This window comes from Astatotilapia calliptera, chromosome 14 (assembly GCF_900246225.1).
Source record: "Astatotilapia calliptera chromosome 14, fAstCal1.2, whole genome shotgun sequence".
Taxonomy (NCBI): Eukaryota; Metazoa; Chordata; class Actinopteri; order Cichliformes; family Cichlidae; genus Astatotilapia; species Astatotilapia calliptera.
In genome coordinates, this window is record NC_039315.1 from 39529815 (window position 1) to 39546717 (window position 16903).

A 16903-nucleotide genomic window follows, 5' to 3' on the forward strand; every position below is an offset into this window, starting at 1 on the left:
ATATATGTGTGTGTATATATATATGTGTGTGTGTATATATATGTGTGTGTGTGTGTATATATGTGTGTGTGTATATATATGTATGTGTGTATATATGTGTGTGTGTGTGTGTGTATATATAGATATATGCCCCCTTCACTAATACCTGCTGTTCTCATTTTCATGCGAACACTATACGATGTCAAACAACTCTAAAAGCGTTTCTAAGAGCATAGATCCTACTCACCTGTTCAGCTGGTCATCATGAATTTCTTGTCCCTCACCCCATCAGACTAAGATCTCAGTCCTTCTTTATCAGATATCTTTCAAGCAGTCCAGGAATCCCAAACTCCCATTTCTAAATGTCATAGTGGAGTCACCGCAGAGAGACTGATCGCCGCTCGCTGCGTAGGGAACCTTCCAGTAGTCATTCTTGCCACCTGGCAATCTGGTCTACTATATCCAAACCTCAGAATTCCTCTCTCCGCTCCATTTAGCAATACAGAAACTCTGGTCGCTCGCTATCCCTGTGAAATCCTAACCTCCCAACTTCGATTAGAGGAAGATCAACCACCAGCAAAACTTCACGGCGCAGCTCCACTCTTTATCACTCTAAGATGGGGCTCCAGCCCTGTAGAGCTTCCCGAAAATCTGATCCATCACAAAGCCTAACTCCAAAGATATGCGGCTGTTTCCACACCCCAGAAGGGTCTCCCGAAGACGTCCTCCCCCCAGATTTCAGACTGGACTGTAGCCTGTCTTAAATAAGTTTTAAAAGAGAAAGGTATTCAATTTCACTGGTCCGACAAGAAGACAAAGCTTATTACAATTCTTTTTAACTTCTCAATGCTCCAACATCGATACAACAAACATAAATAATCCACTTTTGGGCATAAATGAAGACAACGCCTCCAACAGTGAAGCTTTCCGCACCTTGCACTCCCACCCATCAGCCAGCAAAAGCCACATCCAGACACCATTTCGCATGTTCCCGGAAGGGAAATACCAGCTCTCTCTTCAGCTGTTCCTCTTATTTAGTGCTTCTCCGTGCTAGGCACTGGGTTGCCAGTTCTGCGGTCTTCCATCCCTCCTTTGCAACTCACCTCAGCAAATCTTCATGGCACCGGGTTGCACAGTTCCACTCACCTCGGCTTCTCTTTACAATACTTTAGCTAACATTCATGCAACTGGGTATTCAACTATTCATGCTCCTAACCCAGAACCTTTTCTTCCTCCTTGTCGGAGCAGCACATGGCCAAGTTTTATAGCCCAGGCCCCTTCTTTTCTCTTCCATTCTAATATTGCTCAGTTTTGCTGGCCTCAGCAATTCCTCCTCCTAACCCACCAGCTCCAAAACCTTCCCCAGTATCCGCTCACCTTCGGCAACAAATCATTGCTGCAATCAAAATACTTCACAGCCCATAAACGGTACATCTGCTCTTACCTGGTTGGCTTCAGCCTCCACACCAGAAATTTCTAAACCTACAGCATCTATTCCTTGCATGCCTTTGCCATATGGTACACAAGGACAGACCCATTATGCAGCTAGGTGGCCGCACTATTTGCAACAATTACAGCGATTCCTTTTGCCTCATGTCTCAGTGCCACTATCTCCACTCCTTCTCCTTCCTTCTTGTGGCGGCGGCCATTCCCACCCAGCATGCCCCCACAACCACCACAAGAAATGACTAGCATTAAAAGAAGCCTTAGTAAATCACCCTAACCCAGATTTTGTCAACTTTTTAGTAAAAGATTTTTCAGGTTTTCACCCAGGATTGTCACCCAGCCATCAGTCTCTTGTACCTGTAAAATCTCTAGTCAGCTCTCAAAGACCCAGATGCTGTTGACAACCTGCTCGCCAAAGAAGTCTGGGAGGGTTTCATAATAGGACACTTCCCTATAACGCCTTTCCCCCTTTTTTTTTTTTTTGTATCAGCCCACTGGGCATCACTGAGCATTCAGGGAAAAAGCACATCATCATAGATTTGTCTGCAACTCAAGGTAGTCTTATTCGAACATAAATTGCCTCATTCCCCGATTTTTCTCTTAAATGCTCAACAGTGAACCATGCCATTTCCCTTGTTAAAATGCAGAGGTGCATGTCTTTCAAAAGCCGACATCACAAGTGCCTTCAAAGTTCTGCTGTTCTTCTGTTCTCATCAAAGGTCTCTAACATCAGGCTCCAATTTTAACCTTTTAGCCTTCTTCAGGTTCCTGTGCTATTCAGAATTGACCTCTTCTTCAAGGAGATTGTCATCCCTGCTTAAGCGACTTCCACCCAGTCTTTGAAGACTGGCTCATCTTCTCCTCAAACAGAGGAAAACCAACCAATTGGGCAGCCCCCTTTCGATATTTTAATTCAAAATAATCTTGCCTTTAAGCCACTTTGACTTGCTGACCCATTTCCTCTACCTTAGAAAATCCCATCACGCATTACCTTCAGACCCTCTCTTCATCACCGAATCCGGCCACATCCCAACATATCATGGTTTCTTTCACACTTTTGCCAAGTTCTCTCGTTGTCTGGAATTTCTCCTAATCTCTTCTCTGGCCACTCCTTTCACATCAACGTCATTCTTTGTTCCATCCATCCATTCTCTCCGCTTATCCTTGTCCCGGATCTGGAGCCTAACCCAGCTACCATAGGGTGAGAGGCAGGATACACTGTACAGGTCGCCAGTCTGTCGCAGGACTAACACATAGAGACAGACAACCACTCACATTCACACCCGCATAGAGAGAAACTACACCAGCATGGGGAGAACATGCAAAGCCCTCAGGCAGGTGGTGGAATCAAACTCGGGACCTTCTTGCTGTGAGGCAACAGTGCTAATCACTGTGCAACCGTGCTGCCCATTAATTCTGTGAGATGAGCCTGGAAGATGGTGGTCGTAAATTTAGATTAAAAGGACGCCTTTCATATAGTGTAACTTGTTTTGACCAGCCACTTGTCTCAGATGATATAACCCTTGCATGTATACACAAAATGCACTTTTTGAGATTTGATAATAGTGATGCTTAAAGTTGGTCGTGGGAAATAGTCCTTTAAAAAACAAAAACAAACCAAATCTCAAAAATGTGATGAAAAAATACTGAAATATTTTTATAACTTCGTCCAATCCATGACATGATTTGTTCTGCTGATCTATTTATCTAACTTTTCATCCAATGTTATAATTTTTGTGAATTTCTTTTTCATATTCACCCAGGTCAGTGACAGACCCCAGAGACGGAAAGCGAGTTGCTCTCAAAAAGATGCCTAATGTCTTCCAAAACCTTGTTTCTTGTAAGAGGGTATTTCGTGAGCTGAAGATGCTGTGCTTCTTCAAACATGAGAATGTAAGTACATGACAATGTCACAATGGAGCTTATAGTTTCCTCTAGAAAGGAAAAAGAAATGTGTTTGCCTGCATGATTGCATTCAGACCACAGCTTTACCTCTGTTCTCAGGTGCTCTCTGCGCTGGATATACTACAACCTCCACACATTGACTACTTTGAAGAAATGTATCCTTTACTATTGATTTATTCAAAGATTATAACAAGATGCAGGGCCTACAGGAATTACATTTTAAAATCAGGTGTATGAAATTGCAGAGAATTGCATAAGAAATTTTCTTTAGGTCACATTGGGGGTGGCTGTAGCTCAGGTAGGGCAGGTCACTTACTAACCGGAAGGTTGGTGGTTCGATCCCTGTCTGCCTGCCAAATTATTTTGGGCAAGATACTAACCCCAAATTGCTCTGTGATGCACCCATAAGAGTATGAATGCGTGTGAGTGTTAGAAAGCACTTGCAGAAAAAGAGCAAAGAAAAAAATGTAAATGGGTGAATGAGACAAGTTGTGAAAAGTTATAAAAAGCACTTTGATTGCTCATAGTAGAGAAGTGCTCTATAAGAACCAGTCCATTTACCATTAAATAAAACAAAGTATGACTGAGGGTGTATTGAGTGCTGGCCTGATAGATAGCATCATGGCTAAGCTGGAAACCTGGACCCTCCATGGCCGATTGCCAAGACTACGTGAGATAACCTCTGTAGGTCTAGTAGAAGGTGTGAATGTAGCACAATCCCTACTGCAACCATCACTGAATCAGCTGATCTACACCACAGCTGCAGTGATCACTGAGCTGCTTGGCTATAAAATGAACAGTTACAAGGAGCATTACTCTCTGTGGAGAAGGTGACTAGAAGCCAAGAATAAGGTAGCACAGGGCCTGTAAAGAAAGGGGTGCCTAAGAAGTACAGCAAGCTGTCTTGGAAACTGCCAAGTAGAGGTATACCAGAGAAACAGAAGGCAGGAGAATAAACCAGCTGTACTGTACTGAGCCATCCAAGTGGTGGAGACGGAGCAAGACTGGAAGAGCATATGGGAGAAGGATGCAACCCATAACAATAAGGCTCAGTTGATAGTGAATGTTAAAGCCGACCACAGCAATCTCCCTGAACAGGGTCTGGTAGTCATCACAGGAAAGGGTCTCCAGTATGTAGATATGAACAGCACCTGGTCCTGACATGATTCATACCTACTGGCTGAAGAAACTGACTGCACTCCATGAGCATCTGACAGCACTAATGGACCAGCTGCTAGTAGATGAGATATGTGGATTGGCTAACTGAAGCCCAGTCAGTCCTGATCCCCACAGTTGGATATTTTACAAGAAAGCCTATGACTCAACGCCCGACAAATGAATCACGGAACTATATAAAATCAACAGGGCCATAAGAGCCTTCGTCAGGAATTCAATGGGGATGTGGCAAACACTAGAGGCCAACTTCAAGCCAGTGGCACAAGTCAACATTAAGTGCGGGATTTACAAAGGAGATGCTCTGTCCCTATTGCTGTTCTGCATAGGCTTGAAGCCTCTCAGTGAGATCACTGACAAGACTGGCTATGGATACCAACTACACAATCCACCAGTCACCAGGTACCTCCGCTGCATGGATGACATCAACCTTTATGCCAGGTATGGACAGACAAACTGGTGATGGTTAACTAACCAGATATAGTAGTGGTGGAAAAGCAGAAGAAGATGGCCATAGTGATAGATGTAGCTATACCGAATAATGGTAACATCAGGAACAGGGAACACGAGAAGCTCAAAGTACTAAAGGTTGAGGGAAGGACTTGAGAAGATGTGAAGGACTTGAGAAGATGTGAAGGAAACAGTGGTCCCAGTGGTAACTGGAGCACTCATTGCAGTGACCCCCACACTAGGCGGGAGGCTCCAGCAAATCACAGGAACAACATCCATGATCTCTGTCTACAATAGCGCAGTCCTAGGAACAGCAAGGAACTGTGGAGGACTCTGAAGCTCCCAGGCCTCTGGTAGAAGACCTGAGTTTGAAGGATAATGACCGTCCAGAGGGCGAGAGGGGAATCACAATCACAGTGGTCACTGAGATGCCAAGTAACGACTCTCAGCCTTCGAAAGCCGCTTGAAGAGGTATACCAGAGAGATAAAATCAGCTGTACTCCCCTAAACCATCCAAGGTGCATTCTCAGTGGCAGGGGGAAAGCCCGACCAAGTCTGGAAAAGCAGCAATACTGGAAGAGCATATGAGAGGAGGATGCAATCCATAACAGCAATGCTCAGTGGCTAGTGGAGCTAAGAGCAGACAGCAGCAGTGGAAGAGCATATTAACTCGAAGGGTGGTGGTTCGATTCCCATCTGCTCCAGTCTGCCAAATTATTTTGGGCAAGATACTAACCGCAAGTTGCTCTCATAGGAGTATGAAAGTGTTTGAGTGTTAGAAAGCACTTACAGAAAAAGAGCAAAGAAAAATCATGGCGAGTCGGACTGCACCGGGCCCTGACATGATTAGTGCCTACAGGCTAAAGAAGCTAACTGTACACCATAAGCTGTTAACAGCACAAATGAACCAGCTGCTAATAATGGCACACACCCAGAATGGCTAATTGAAGGTCTGACAGTCCTGAATCTGCGTACTAGCATCTTGTACCATGCTGTTATGTGCTGGAAAATCTCTTTGCTCTGCCTGCACCTAGTGTCTTGCCTGGTGTGGTAGAGCACCAACACTGTGGATCTTGTGCTCAGAGCTTATTCCTGTTCTGCCATTATTAGTGCCTCTGTGCTGTCTTTCAGTCCAGCTTTGTCAAGGCATTGATGTTACTTAATATCAGCCTTTTTCTATTTTACAGTGGTACATGCTGTGCTTGCCCGTCCTTCTTTGATGGTCCCACTTCTTGCTCCTCTTCTTTTTCGGGTTTCTGTTGTCTCAGATACTGACTCACATGAGCAGTTTTGCCCATCTTCCTGACTCATGGATCTTTGTTGTTTCATCCTGGATAGTGGTTCTGACATTCACTAAACCTCAGCCTCCTTCCTTACGCTTAGCATATAGTCTCAGGGTGCTGGACTTGGGGTAAAATGCTCCATGCATGGTAAGGAGCTTTCTTTTGCCTTTGCCCTTGGCTTCTATCTCTTTCTTTGGCTAGCTTATTTTCCCAATTGGGGTATCTGATCAAAGGCAGGATCTTGTTCTTGCCATTCTGCTGACTCCTCAGGACTTCTTACTTTCTGCAGGTACTTGGTGGTTGCAGATTTTGTAGCGGCCTCTTCATGGCTCCCATTTGCCTGTGGGATTAGGTACTTGTAGCTGTCCTTGATGTCTGCAATGTTGCCTCCTGGTAGTACAATCCCCTCAGTTTTGACTACTATCCCTTTCTTTGTTACATTTTGTTTCACTGACTACACTTCTCCAGTCCTAATGACACTGGAATTTCGTTGCTGCAGATCCTAGTGGTATGGATCAGTGAATCGATATCTTGTTCACTCCTGGCATGCAGCTTGAGGTCATCCATGTGGAGCAGGTGGCTCATGATTGCTCAATTTCTTAATCAGTATCCATAGCCAGTCTTGTCAAATATCGCACTGAGGGGTTTCAGGCGTATGTAGAACAGCAGTGGTGACAGATCATCTCTTGTGCTATTGTGTTGTTTGCCACTTCTTGATGAACGTTCTTAGGGTTTTGTTGATCTTATATATTTCTAGGCATTCTGGGATCCATGTGTAGGGTATTGAATCATAGGCTTTCTTGTAATGAGTCCAGGAGGTGCACAGATTGTTCAGTCTAGTCTTACAATCTTGAGTGACTGCTCCATCTACCAGTAGCTGTTGTTTTACCCCTCTGATGTTCCTGCCAGTTCCATTCTGTGCCCCACTCATGTATTGAACTATGTGCCTGTTCATCTTAGCCGCTATGATGCCTGACAGTTGCTTCCATGTTGTACCAAGGCAGGTTATTGGCTGATAGTTGTACTAGACCGGTGCCTTCTGGGGATGCTTGGGCATCAGGATTGTCCAGGCTTCAGTTAGCCATTCTGAGTGCATTTCGCCCATTTGCAGCTGCTTAATTTATGTTGCCAGATGCTCAGAGGCCCTTTCTATGACGTCTGCCACTGTTACTGGATGTTGTTCATTGGGGGGTGCTGTAGTCTACTCTTGGCTCCACCAGCCTCTGAGCATTGTTGATATGGGTTACGTCTTTCTCCCACATGCATTTTCAGAGTTACTGTCTCCAGCCTCAGTGGGGCTGTTCTCATATTGTTACCCTGCTACTGAGAATACACCTTGGATGGAGTGGAGTATACCAGCTGTACTCCATGGAGTGGAGTACAGCTGGTTTATTCTCCTGGCTTCTAGCTCTGGTAAGCCACTTCAAATGCACCTTGAAGAGATAGTATACCTTGCCAGCAGCAGGCCAAAGCCCGTGAGTCTTTGTTTGGCAGGTTCTAAGGCCTGAGTTATGGGCAGCTTGCATCCCTTTCTTCATAATAATTTTCTGCATCTTATTTATATTTAAACCAGTGTCTGACCCTGTATGTGTGGGGCCATTTACATGTTCCCTAACGTTAAAAGACTCTGCAAAGGTGTGTTACAGGATACGTCATCATCAATCAACTTGTACGTTTGAAATTAGGAGGAGACACAATTCCTAGGAGGCTTGCACCAGGAAAGGTATCCAGCGTAAAAATCTACTAAATCAAAATACCTGTGGTAACCCCCTTTAATTATTTTTTTTTTTTTTTGTGGTGATTCTGATTTCTGGAATTCATGGGAATTCTTTTTGCCCATCTGCCCAAGATGGAAATATGGTAAGGCCTTAAGGCTACGCAGAAAACAAAAGTGTGAATTAAGTTTAGTGAATTTTAACAAGTTTTGGTAACTGCAGGTATTTACACTCTGCAATGATCTGTTGTGTAATGCTTTTTCATTCCAAATACCCATACTTTATGTGAAAGAAGATGCCAGTTTACATTTTCATTTCTAGAATGCTGCTAGTGATTAACATTAGATAACTGGAAAGGTAAGAAAACAATGCAGTGATGCTGATGCCTAAACTCTATCTTAGAAAATAAAGCACATCTTTATTATAACTATACTGTCTTTCTCAGGTTCTCATTGAGATTTACTGTTTATGTTCTTGCACATATTTGTTTTTCTTTTAACCTTAATTCCTCTTGATCAGCTATGTAGTAACTGAACTGATGCAAAGTGACCTCCATAAGATCATTGTATCACCGCAGCCTCTGAGCTCAGACCATGCCAAAGTTTTTCTTTATCAGATTCTGCGAGGTAGGTCTTCTTTTCTTTCAGATATCTCTATGGTTACATTTATCCAAGTTCAGCCCATAGACTGGTCTCAAGCGTTGGTACTGATGAAGTTATACAGATTATACTCAAGGTTGAACAATAATACAGGACTCTTCAGAATTCTGCATCTCTTGACAACAACAGATTTGAAAACTAAATTAGTAATGAAATGTGACTAATTCAATGACCTTCAGTTTTAATTTAAGATTTTTATATGGGAAATCTTTATATTGTATTTTTAACGGAAGTCTAGTCATGATTGGAAACAGTTTGGCCTTGTTATTTCATGAAATATAGAGGTGCTCTCTATTTCACTTGGTGATAAATTTGTGAGTAGGATTTGTTGGTAGAGATTTTTGGAGTTTGAGGATTGGGTTTACACTAGGAAATTCCATAATAAAAGGAAAACCTTTACACCCTAAAGAGTTTAAGGCACTCAAATCACATAGGGGTGGGTTTACCTTTTTTTTTTTTTTTTTTTTTTAATAGCTTTTTTGGGTCTCATAGCTTAAGAATGAGTACTGGGGATATTCACATTAATATTTCACAGTTGAGGAAAAAAGTACATTTACCATCTGTTTAAAAACTGCAATAAAAGCTACAAACCTATTTCCAAAAAAGTTGAGATGTTGTGTAAAATGCAATGACTTACAAACCTTATAAATTTATATTTTATTCACAATGGAACACGGAAAATATCACATGCAAAACTGTAGAAAATGTACAATTTTAACAAAAAATATTAGCTCATTTAAAATTTGACAGTTGTGGTCAAATGTTTACATGCACTCATGAGGATGGAGAATTCTGATATTGATTTCTGTAAACATCTTTTGTGTTTTTTGCAGGGTGAAGTGAATATACACTATACATCTTTTTTGAATTTAAAAAAAGAAAAAAAACCTGGGTGCACAAGTTTGACTTTATTTTTGATTTTCTCTAATCCACATACAATATAGAGGAACAAGTTGGTATGCCTTGACTGTTAAAGTTAAGACATTTTAGAACCTTCAGTGGAACGTATTAAAATGTTTGAGTGTATGTATATATTTGAGCATGCACGTATATACTTCACAGTATCTTTCCTGTTCCGAGAACTGTGCTCTTCTGGACAGATGTCTCAGGTGTTGTTTCTGAGATCTGAAAAATATGACCTAGAGCCACTCATCCAACTTGGGTGTCACTACACCGAGTGCTCAGATTACCACAGGGACAGCTATTCACTTCACCTTCCACATCTTCTCAGCCCTTGGTACTTCTTGAGCTTCTCGTGTTCCTTTTTCCTGATGTTGCTATCACTCAGCGTAGCTATATCTATCACTATGGCTGTATTAATCTGCTTGTACACCGCTAGAGTGTCTGGTTACCCATCACCAGTTTGTCTCTCTGTACCTGGAAGTCCCTAAGGATCTTAGCTTATTCCTATGCTGCCATTATTAGTGCCTCTCTGCTGTCTTTCAGACCAGCTTTTTCATCCAGGAATCTGATCTGCCCGTGGTACATTAACAGCCTAGTACTAGTGTACCTCCATGATGATTTTTTTTCCTCTTCTTTCTCGGATTTCTATTGGCTCAGGTATTTCCTAAGCACATGAGCAGTTTTGCCCATCTTCCTGACTTTCGATCTTTTGATCTTTGTTGTTTCATCCTGGATAGTGGTTGTGACATTCACTAGGCCTCAGCCTAGTGAATGTCCACTTTCCACTTAGCATACAGTCTCAGGGTCCTGGACTTGGAGTAAAACGCTCCATGCATGGTAAGAAACTTTCTTTTGTCTTTTTCCTTGGCTTCTATCTCCTCCTTTGGTCAGCTTATTTTCCCAACAGGGTATCTGATCACAGGCAGGACATTGGTGTTAATTGCCCCGGATCTTGTTCTTCCCATTCTGCTGACTCCTCAGGACTTGCTTTACTTTCTGCAGGTATTTGGAGGTTGCAGATTTCCTAGTGGCCTCTTTATGGCTCCCATTTGCCTGTGGGATTAGGTACTTGTAGCTGTCCTTGATGTCTGCAATGTTGCCTCCTGGTAGTACAATTCTCTCTGTAACAAATAAGGGGATAGTAGTCAGAACTGACTACACTTTTCCCAGTCCTAACGGCATTAGAATTTCGTTGTTGTAGATCCTACTGGTATGAATCAGTGTATCTATAGGGGTGTCCAAATTCATAGGCTGCATCCTCCTGAGGACCCGGCCTTCGCGGTCGTCCTCCAAAGGCCGGCTAGGCCGGAAGTGAGCGACTGTGAAATTGGACGGTCTAGCCTTCAGTTTTGCATCACCAGCTGTCTCGGTGGAGTTTAATAAACTTGGCTGTCTGCTCCTTTCTGTCTATAATATAACAGGACACTGGCATAAATTCTCGATCATCTCACACTTCTGTTTAATCAGTTCTCTGTTTGGCGTTTATTTAGCTGTGTGAAAACTATAACTTTAATCTCAGCCAAACCAATTTACTCATGAACAAATAAAACACTGAAAAAGCCAAACAATAACACTGTTAAGTTATCTAAGTGACTTATATATCATGTTTAACCTGAGTAGCGAAAGGTGGGTTGTGCGGGGAGTTCGCTGTTATCGCCCCGGCTAGCTATCGAGCTGCTGGGTAACAGACGTCTCCGAAAATGTCAGAGCACTTTTGCAAATATGTGATGTCTTGATAAACCCAGCAGATATTTGAAGTTGCACAGCCACATTCTTGCCTGAAATATCATAAAAGTTTAATTTGTGACCCAGAAAGAGTAATATTAAAACTTAGTAGCAACTGCCATTGTTAGAAACTGGAATTTCTATGAATTCTGGGATATGGTGGGCCACAAAGGATACATCCGCGTTTGTCGGGTGCATTCGGAGGAGTCTACAAATTCTGACAGCCTTGGCGCGTCACTGTGAGGTAATCGGTCTACAAATGCGGCCTCAGGAGGATGCAGCAGATGAATTTGGACACCCCCTTTGTCTTGCTTACTCCTGGGATGCAGCTTGATGTCATTCATTTGGAGCAGTTGGCTGATGATTGCTCAGTTCCGAAGTCAGTGTCTGTAGCTTGTAGGTCTTGTAAATGATCTCACTAAGGGGTCTTTCCTATGTAGAACAGCAGTTGGGACAGATCTCTCCTTGGTAGCTCCTACACGTGATGTTGACATGTTCCGTGGGTTGACCTCTAGTGTTGTTTGCCACATCCCCATTGAATTCCTGATATTGTATAGTTCTAGGCATTCCAGGATCCATGTGTGGGGCATCGAGTCATAACGCCTTTCTGCAGCTCCAGTAGTTTTGCTAACTTCCCTCTGCACTACATTGATCTTCGCCCCTAGTCTCCTTCTCCATAGGGGATGGTGATCCTGTTGGCTGTTCATCTTATAGCCAAACAAAAAAGTGATCACTGTTGTCGTGATGTAGATCTGCTGATTCGTTTTGGTAATGGCCATTTTAGGGATTTTCTGTAATGCTGCATTCTTCTAGTAGACCTTCAGAGGGTATTTCATATAATCTTGGTAATTGGCCAAGGGTTAGGTTTTCCAGGTTCGCCATGATCCTATCTCTCAGGTCAGCTGCTCTCGCACTCAATGCACCTTCAGTCATTTTTTGGGGGCTTGGTATGTAATTTTGGGTCGGGGTGATGATGATAGGGAGGAGGCCCTGGGGTAGACCTAGGACACGCTGGAGAGGTTATATCTCTCGGGCTGGCCTGGGAACGCCTTGGTGTTCCCCCGCATAAGCTAGAGGAGGTGGCTGGGGAGAGGGAGGTCTGGGCTTCTCTGCTTAGGCTGCTGCCCCCGCGACCTGGCCCCGGATTAAGTGGAAGAAGATGGATGGATGGGTGATGATGATAGCAGTTGCATCTTCCGAATATGAGCAGTTTTTCTCTGGGAAGACAACACTAGATGCAGAACTGTGTCTAAGATTACATGCTTATGATCAGTAGGGCTGGGTAACGTCACTGATTTCTAGAATCGATTCAGATTCACAAGGTCCCGAATCGATTCGATCCACGATTCAGTTTGATTCGATTTTAATCTGGGAAATTTTGTCTCAGTCAGAAATATTATAATTTTGATCACATATCAGTACATTTCCATATTTTTATATCTATAAAAAGAAAGCTGACACTTGCAAGACTTTATCAAAAGTGTAAGCATCACAGCCGATGCCTTTGTGTCAAAGTAACTGAGGATAAAACACAGAAAAACATGAAGGCGACTTCTTATAGCAGATAACCTTGAAAATATTCTGCAGTAGATCAAAAATGAAAGAAAGTCATTAATCAAAATATGAACATTACCTGATGCTGCTGAAGTGAAGCAGAGCAAAGTTACAGAGGTTTTATTAGAGACGCAGCTAAGCGTTTTGCAATTTTGCATAATTTTAAAAAGTTTAAATTTGTTCAGTAGCCTATTGAACAGCAGAAATGAGGCTTTCTTTTCAGAAGTAAGTAAAAGGGAAAAGAAACAACAGTTGACTTGCGCGTAATAAGCAGGCAGATAATGCAGAAAAAAGATTTTTGGATGGGAACCTGTTCTTGAAGTACAGAGAGAAAGAGAGAGACCGCGAGCTCTGCATGAAGTGTGATTTTTATCGTGGTGGAAGCAAAACAGCAAACTAAGAGGGCATTCATGACGATGTTTATGTGATGCAAAATGTGAAGTGTAGTTTGGATCTTCTCTTGTTGCTGGTTCAGTCAATATTGTTTGGAGAGAGATTAAAAACCTGCAGCTTCTGAATCTAGTGCAAAAGGGGCGTAAACACAAAGTGCCGACCTGCTGACGGATCAGAATCAGTGAGCTGTTGGCTTTCAGCCCTTTGTGTTTACGTCTTTGTGCAGACTCTGTGTACCTGCTCTCATTTATTGTTTTAGATGTTTGGTGGTTGTTGAAATTTTGTGAGGTTTAACCTGAGATTCTGGTGTTTTGGGCAAAATAAATTTATATTTATCGATCGATCGATTCAGGATTTTAATGAATCTATTTCACGTTATGCAAGCTAGAATTGATTTTAATCGATAATCAAAACCCACCCCTATTGATCAGTAGTAGATTAGACAAAAAAGTTTTTAGATAAACCGAGAGTAAAAACTAAATCCGGTGTGTGGCCACAATTATGTGTGGGCCGGTAACATGTTACACTAAATTAAATGCCTTTGCAATGTTAAGAAATTCTGTCACAGTGCAGTTAGAGGGATCATCAATATGTAAATTAAAGTCACCCACCAAATTGATTTTATCTAAATTAACAGTAACAGATGAGAGGAGATTAGGGAATCATTAATTCAAGAAATTATTGCAGGATTTGGAGGTCAATAAATTACAATATAGCAACCTGGATATTCACATCGAATTTTATAAGATAGTAATTCAAAGGAATTAAAATAACAGGATTAAACTGCACACAATATAGATAATTCTTATAATTATCTAAATGGTGTTAACTTGGTGGACAAAGTTTTGAGGGGTAACAGGCAACAGTTGCCTGGTTTGAAAATGTCTAATTTTTAAGGGATGACAAAATTGTAGGAATGATTTGTTAGATAAGGATGTACTGTTAAAGGGGGTAATAATTGCAGGAGAGACAGGCTTAAGAGGAAGAGGCTTACAGCGCATAGTAATTAGATTACTGAGTCTGGTTGTACAAATACTGGCAAAGACTTTTTTAAATTTATGCATTATAATCAATGGAATTGGTAAAGATGAATACTTTAGAACTGAGAAAACAGGTGAAGTAGCAGTATAATAGTGGTTATGCAGTTTAGTAGTGAAATGCTTGTTTAGTAGTGATGGCAAGAAAATATCAGTTCTAGTGACGGAGTCGCAGATAGCGAGATTTTCCCTCATGCTTTAGGGGTCCTACATGAGTGAAGGATTAATTCAGTACTTGAACCTCAGTGGTTCTGGATGAAGGTGATCTTGTTTAAAAAGTCAATGACCCAGACTGTTGAACTTTATGTCACCATAACAGGGGGGCAGCAGCGGACCACAGTTAATGGATTGCTTTCTGGTGTTCTGCAGACTTTCCACAAGGTGCATAAAGTCTTGTTTGAGGGTCTCTGACTGACGTAGTGCTGACATTGAAGAGACGCTGTGGTGAGTTTCAACGGCTGAAGAGAGGTCTGAGTAATATTCTTCATACCGGCTCTTAGGATAGCAAAAGATATGGTCGCCAAGTGTTGAACCATAAAGGTGCCAACAACGATCACTTTAGGTAGACACGGCCTTGAGGAGGTGGTGATGGGTAGCTTGGGGGCATGACCACATGTGGGCTCTGAGATGCGGCTGTGGGGGCAGCAGGAGCAGCATCAGCAGCACCTGGCAGTGAAAAATGCTGATGCCTGAATTCTAGAAGAGGGAGACATCTAGGTGTCTGCGCTGGAGCCAGGCAGCCTGGAAGAGTAGTGGCAAGGAAACCCAGGGCACTGCCGGGTCCTGCACATTTTCCAGCGGGTAAAATTTGTTCACCAGCTGAATAACCTCTGGGTGTAGACAGACCGGGCGTCTAGTCAGCTGCAGCCCTTTACCAGGAACCACGACTGTGACTTGCAGTGTGTGAAGCAGACTTCAGACTGGCTTTGCCCCATGGACATGCTACATTTCATCAGCCAGAGCCAGGAGATTGGCTGTTATGACTGGCTGTCCTCCAGTGGTGGCAGAACCAGACCAGGGGAATGTGGCATCACAGGGAGCTCCCGAGATAGAGCACTGGGTGGAGTTGCACCTGTCGATGTTGGCACAGCAGGAGATCCATAGGGAAGCCAGTGCTTTGCTTGTGTGGTGGCCACAGATGAAATCTGTGAAGCTCATCCTTCATAAGTTCCTGCTTCAGTCGCCAGATATCCTTTTGTAACTGTAAGTATGCTGGTAGGCAATGACCATAGCTTGAGGGCAGCAAACAGCTGACAGACAGGGTAAAAGCAGGAGATGAACCAATTCAGCATGCTTCAGTGTGTGTGGGTCAGCAGTGGTGGCACTGTAAGAGGTGAAAGGGTGCCAACCAGTTTCAAAAAGAAATTATGTTTCAAAAACCATTCAAGATTTTGTGAATCCAAGAAACTATTCAACACTGCTTTTGAAATGGCCAGCTGGTTCACCAGCTGACACTCAGGGCAGGACACACCATCGGCACACGTCCCCCCCCCCCCCCCCCCCCCCGGCCAATAAAATCGGAGCACTAGTCACCTCAGTTTTTCCATATCTCATATGTCCCACCTTGGAGTTCTGAGCTGGCTTTTTGACACCAGCAACTGGGTGTGTTCTTCTTCTGTGTGAGTGTCACGACTCACTTGATACATTTAGTCTCTAATAAACACAAAATGCAAGTAGATCAGTGTTATGTCAGGGTCATGTTCTTGACAGTTTTCATCATTTGGTCGTTGGCTGACCAGAGTGTCATCACAATATTGCTCTAGTAGAAAATCTCTCTTGGAGTGAACTATTGGAGCCAGTGGGGCCTCCTGAGAAGCCCCCGCTGTCTCATCCTCCCCAGAGTCGGCAATGTACACCTAGCGTCACCACTGAGCGCATTGCAGACACTACACACCCCTATCAGTGGTGAACGTATCTCCACACACTGCCCCAACAGATTATTAAACCCTGGCCAATCTGTCTTCCCAGTTAAGGGATGCGTTAGGCAAGCGCTAATCCCGACTTTGACTCTGTTATATTTTAGTTGTAGCGGCACTATCCGTTCTGGACCGGGGAAAGGTGTTTGAGGGTTAGCAATATAGAACACCTGTACCACCTCTTAGCAAGCATACTGACGCGAGTGTCTCGGCTGCCTCCGCCAACAACTGTGCTCTACCATGCCTGGTTGGGTATGGCACCACTATAAAAAGGAGTGGAGGCACACGTACATGTACGAATATATATGTACAGTTGGTGAAAAAGTGTTTGCCCCCTTCCTGATATCCTAGGGTTTTGCATATTTGTCACACTTACATGTTTCAGATCATCAAACAAATGTTAATATTAGACAAACATAACCCAGGGTAATACAAAATGCAGTTTTTAAATGATGATTTCATTGATTAAGGGAGAAAAGTTATTCAAACCTACTTGGTCCTGTTTTTAAAAAATAAAAAAAAATAAAAATTGCCCCTCTTGTTAAATCATTAAATAACTGTTATTAACTACTGTGACACAGGACCCACATACAGACACTTCTGGGTTGTGCTTATAATTGTGCTTTATTCAAAACAATGTCTCTTCTCCTGCGGTTTCTGGCACCAGCCTCAGGCGCTGTCATTCCATTGCTCCCAGTGTGTGTGTCCTCTTCTCCTCACTGCCAAAGACATAAGACAGGTCTCCCTCGTTAAACAGTCCTGTGC

At 43.0% G+C, this 16903-nt stretch overlaps 1 protein-coding gene across 1 annotated transcript in view; it reads left to right on the forward strand.

Annotated features, from left to right (window-relative positions):
- Positions 1-16903, forward strand: part of nlk2 (nemo-like kinase, type 2) — a 50239-nt gene that overhangs the window by 11097 nt on the left and 22239 nt on the right. The window contains exons 2-4 of the mRNA XM_026193491.1: positions 3189-3318; positions 3430-3485; positions 8471-8577. Of these exons, the coding sequence (XP_026049276.1) occupies positions 3189-3318; positions 3430-3485; positions 8471-8577 (293 nt within the window). The remainder of the gene's footprint in view (positions 1-3188; positions 3319-3429; positions 3486-8470; positions 8578-16903) is intronic.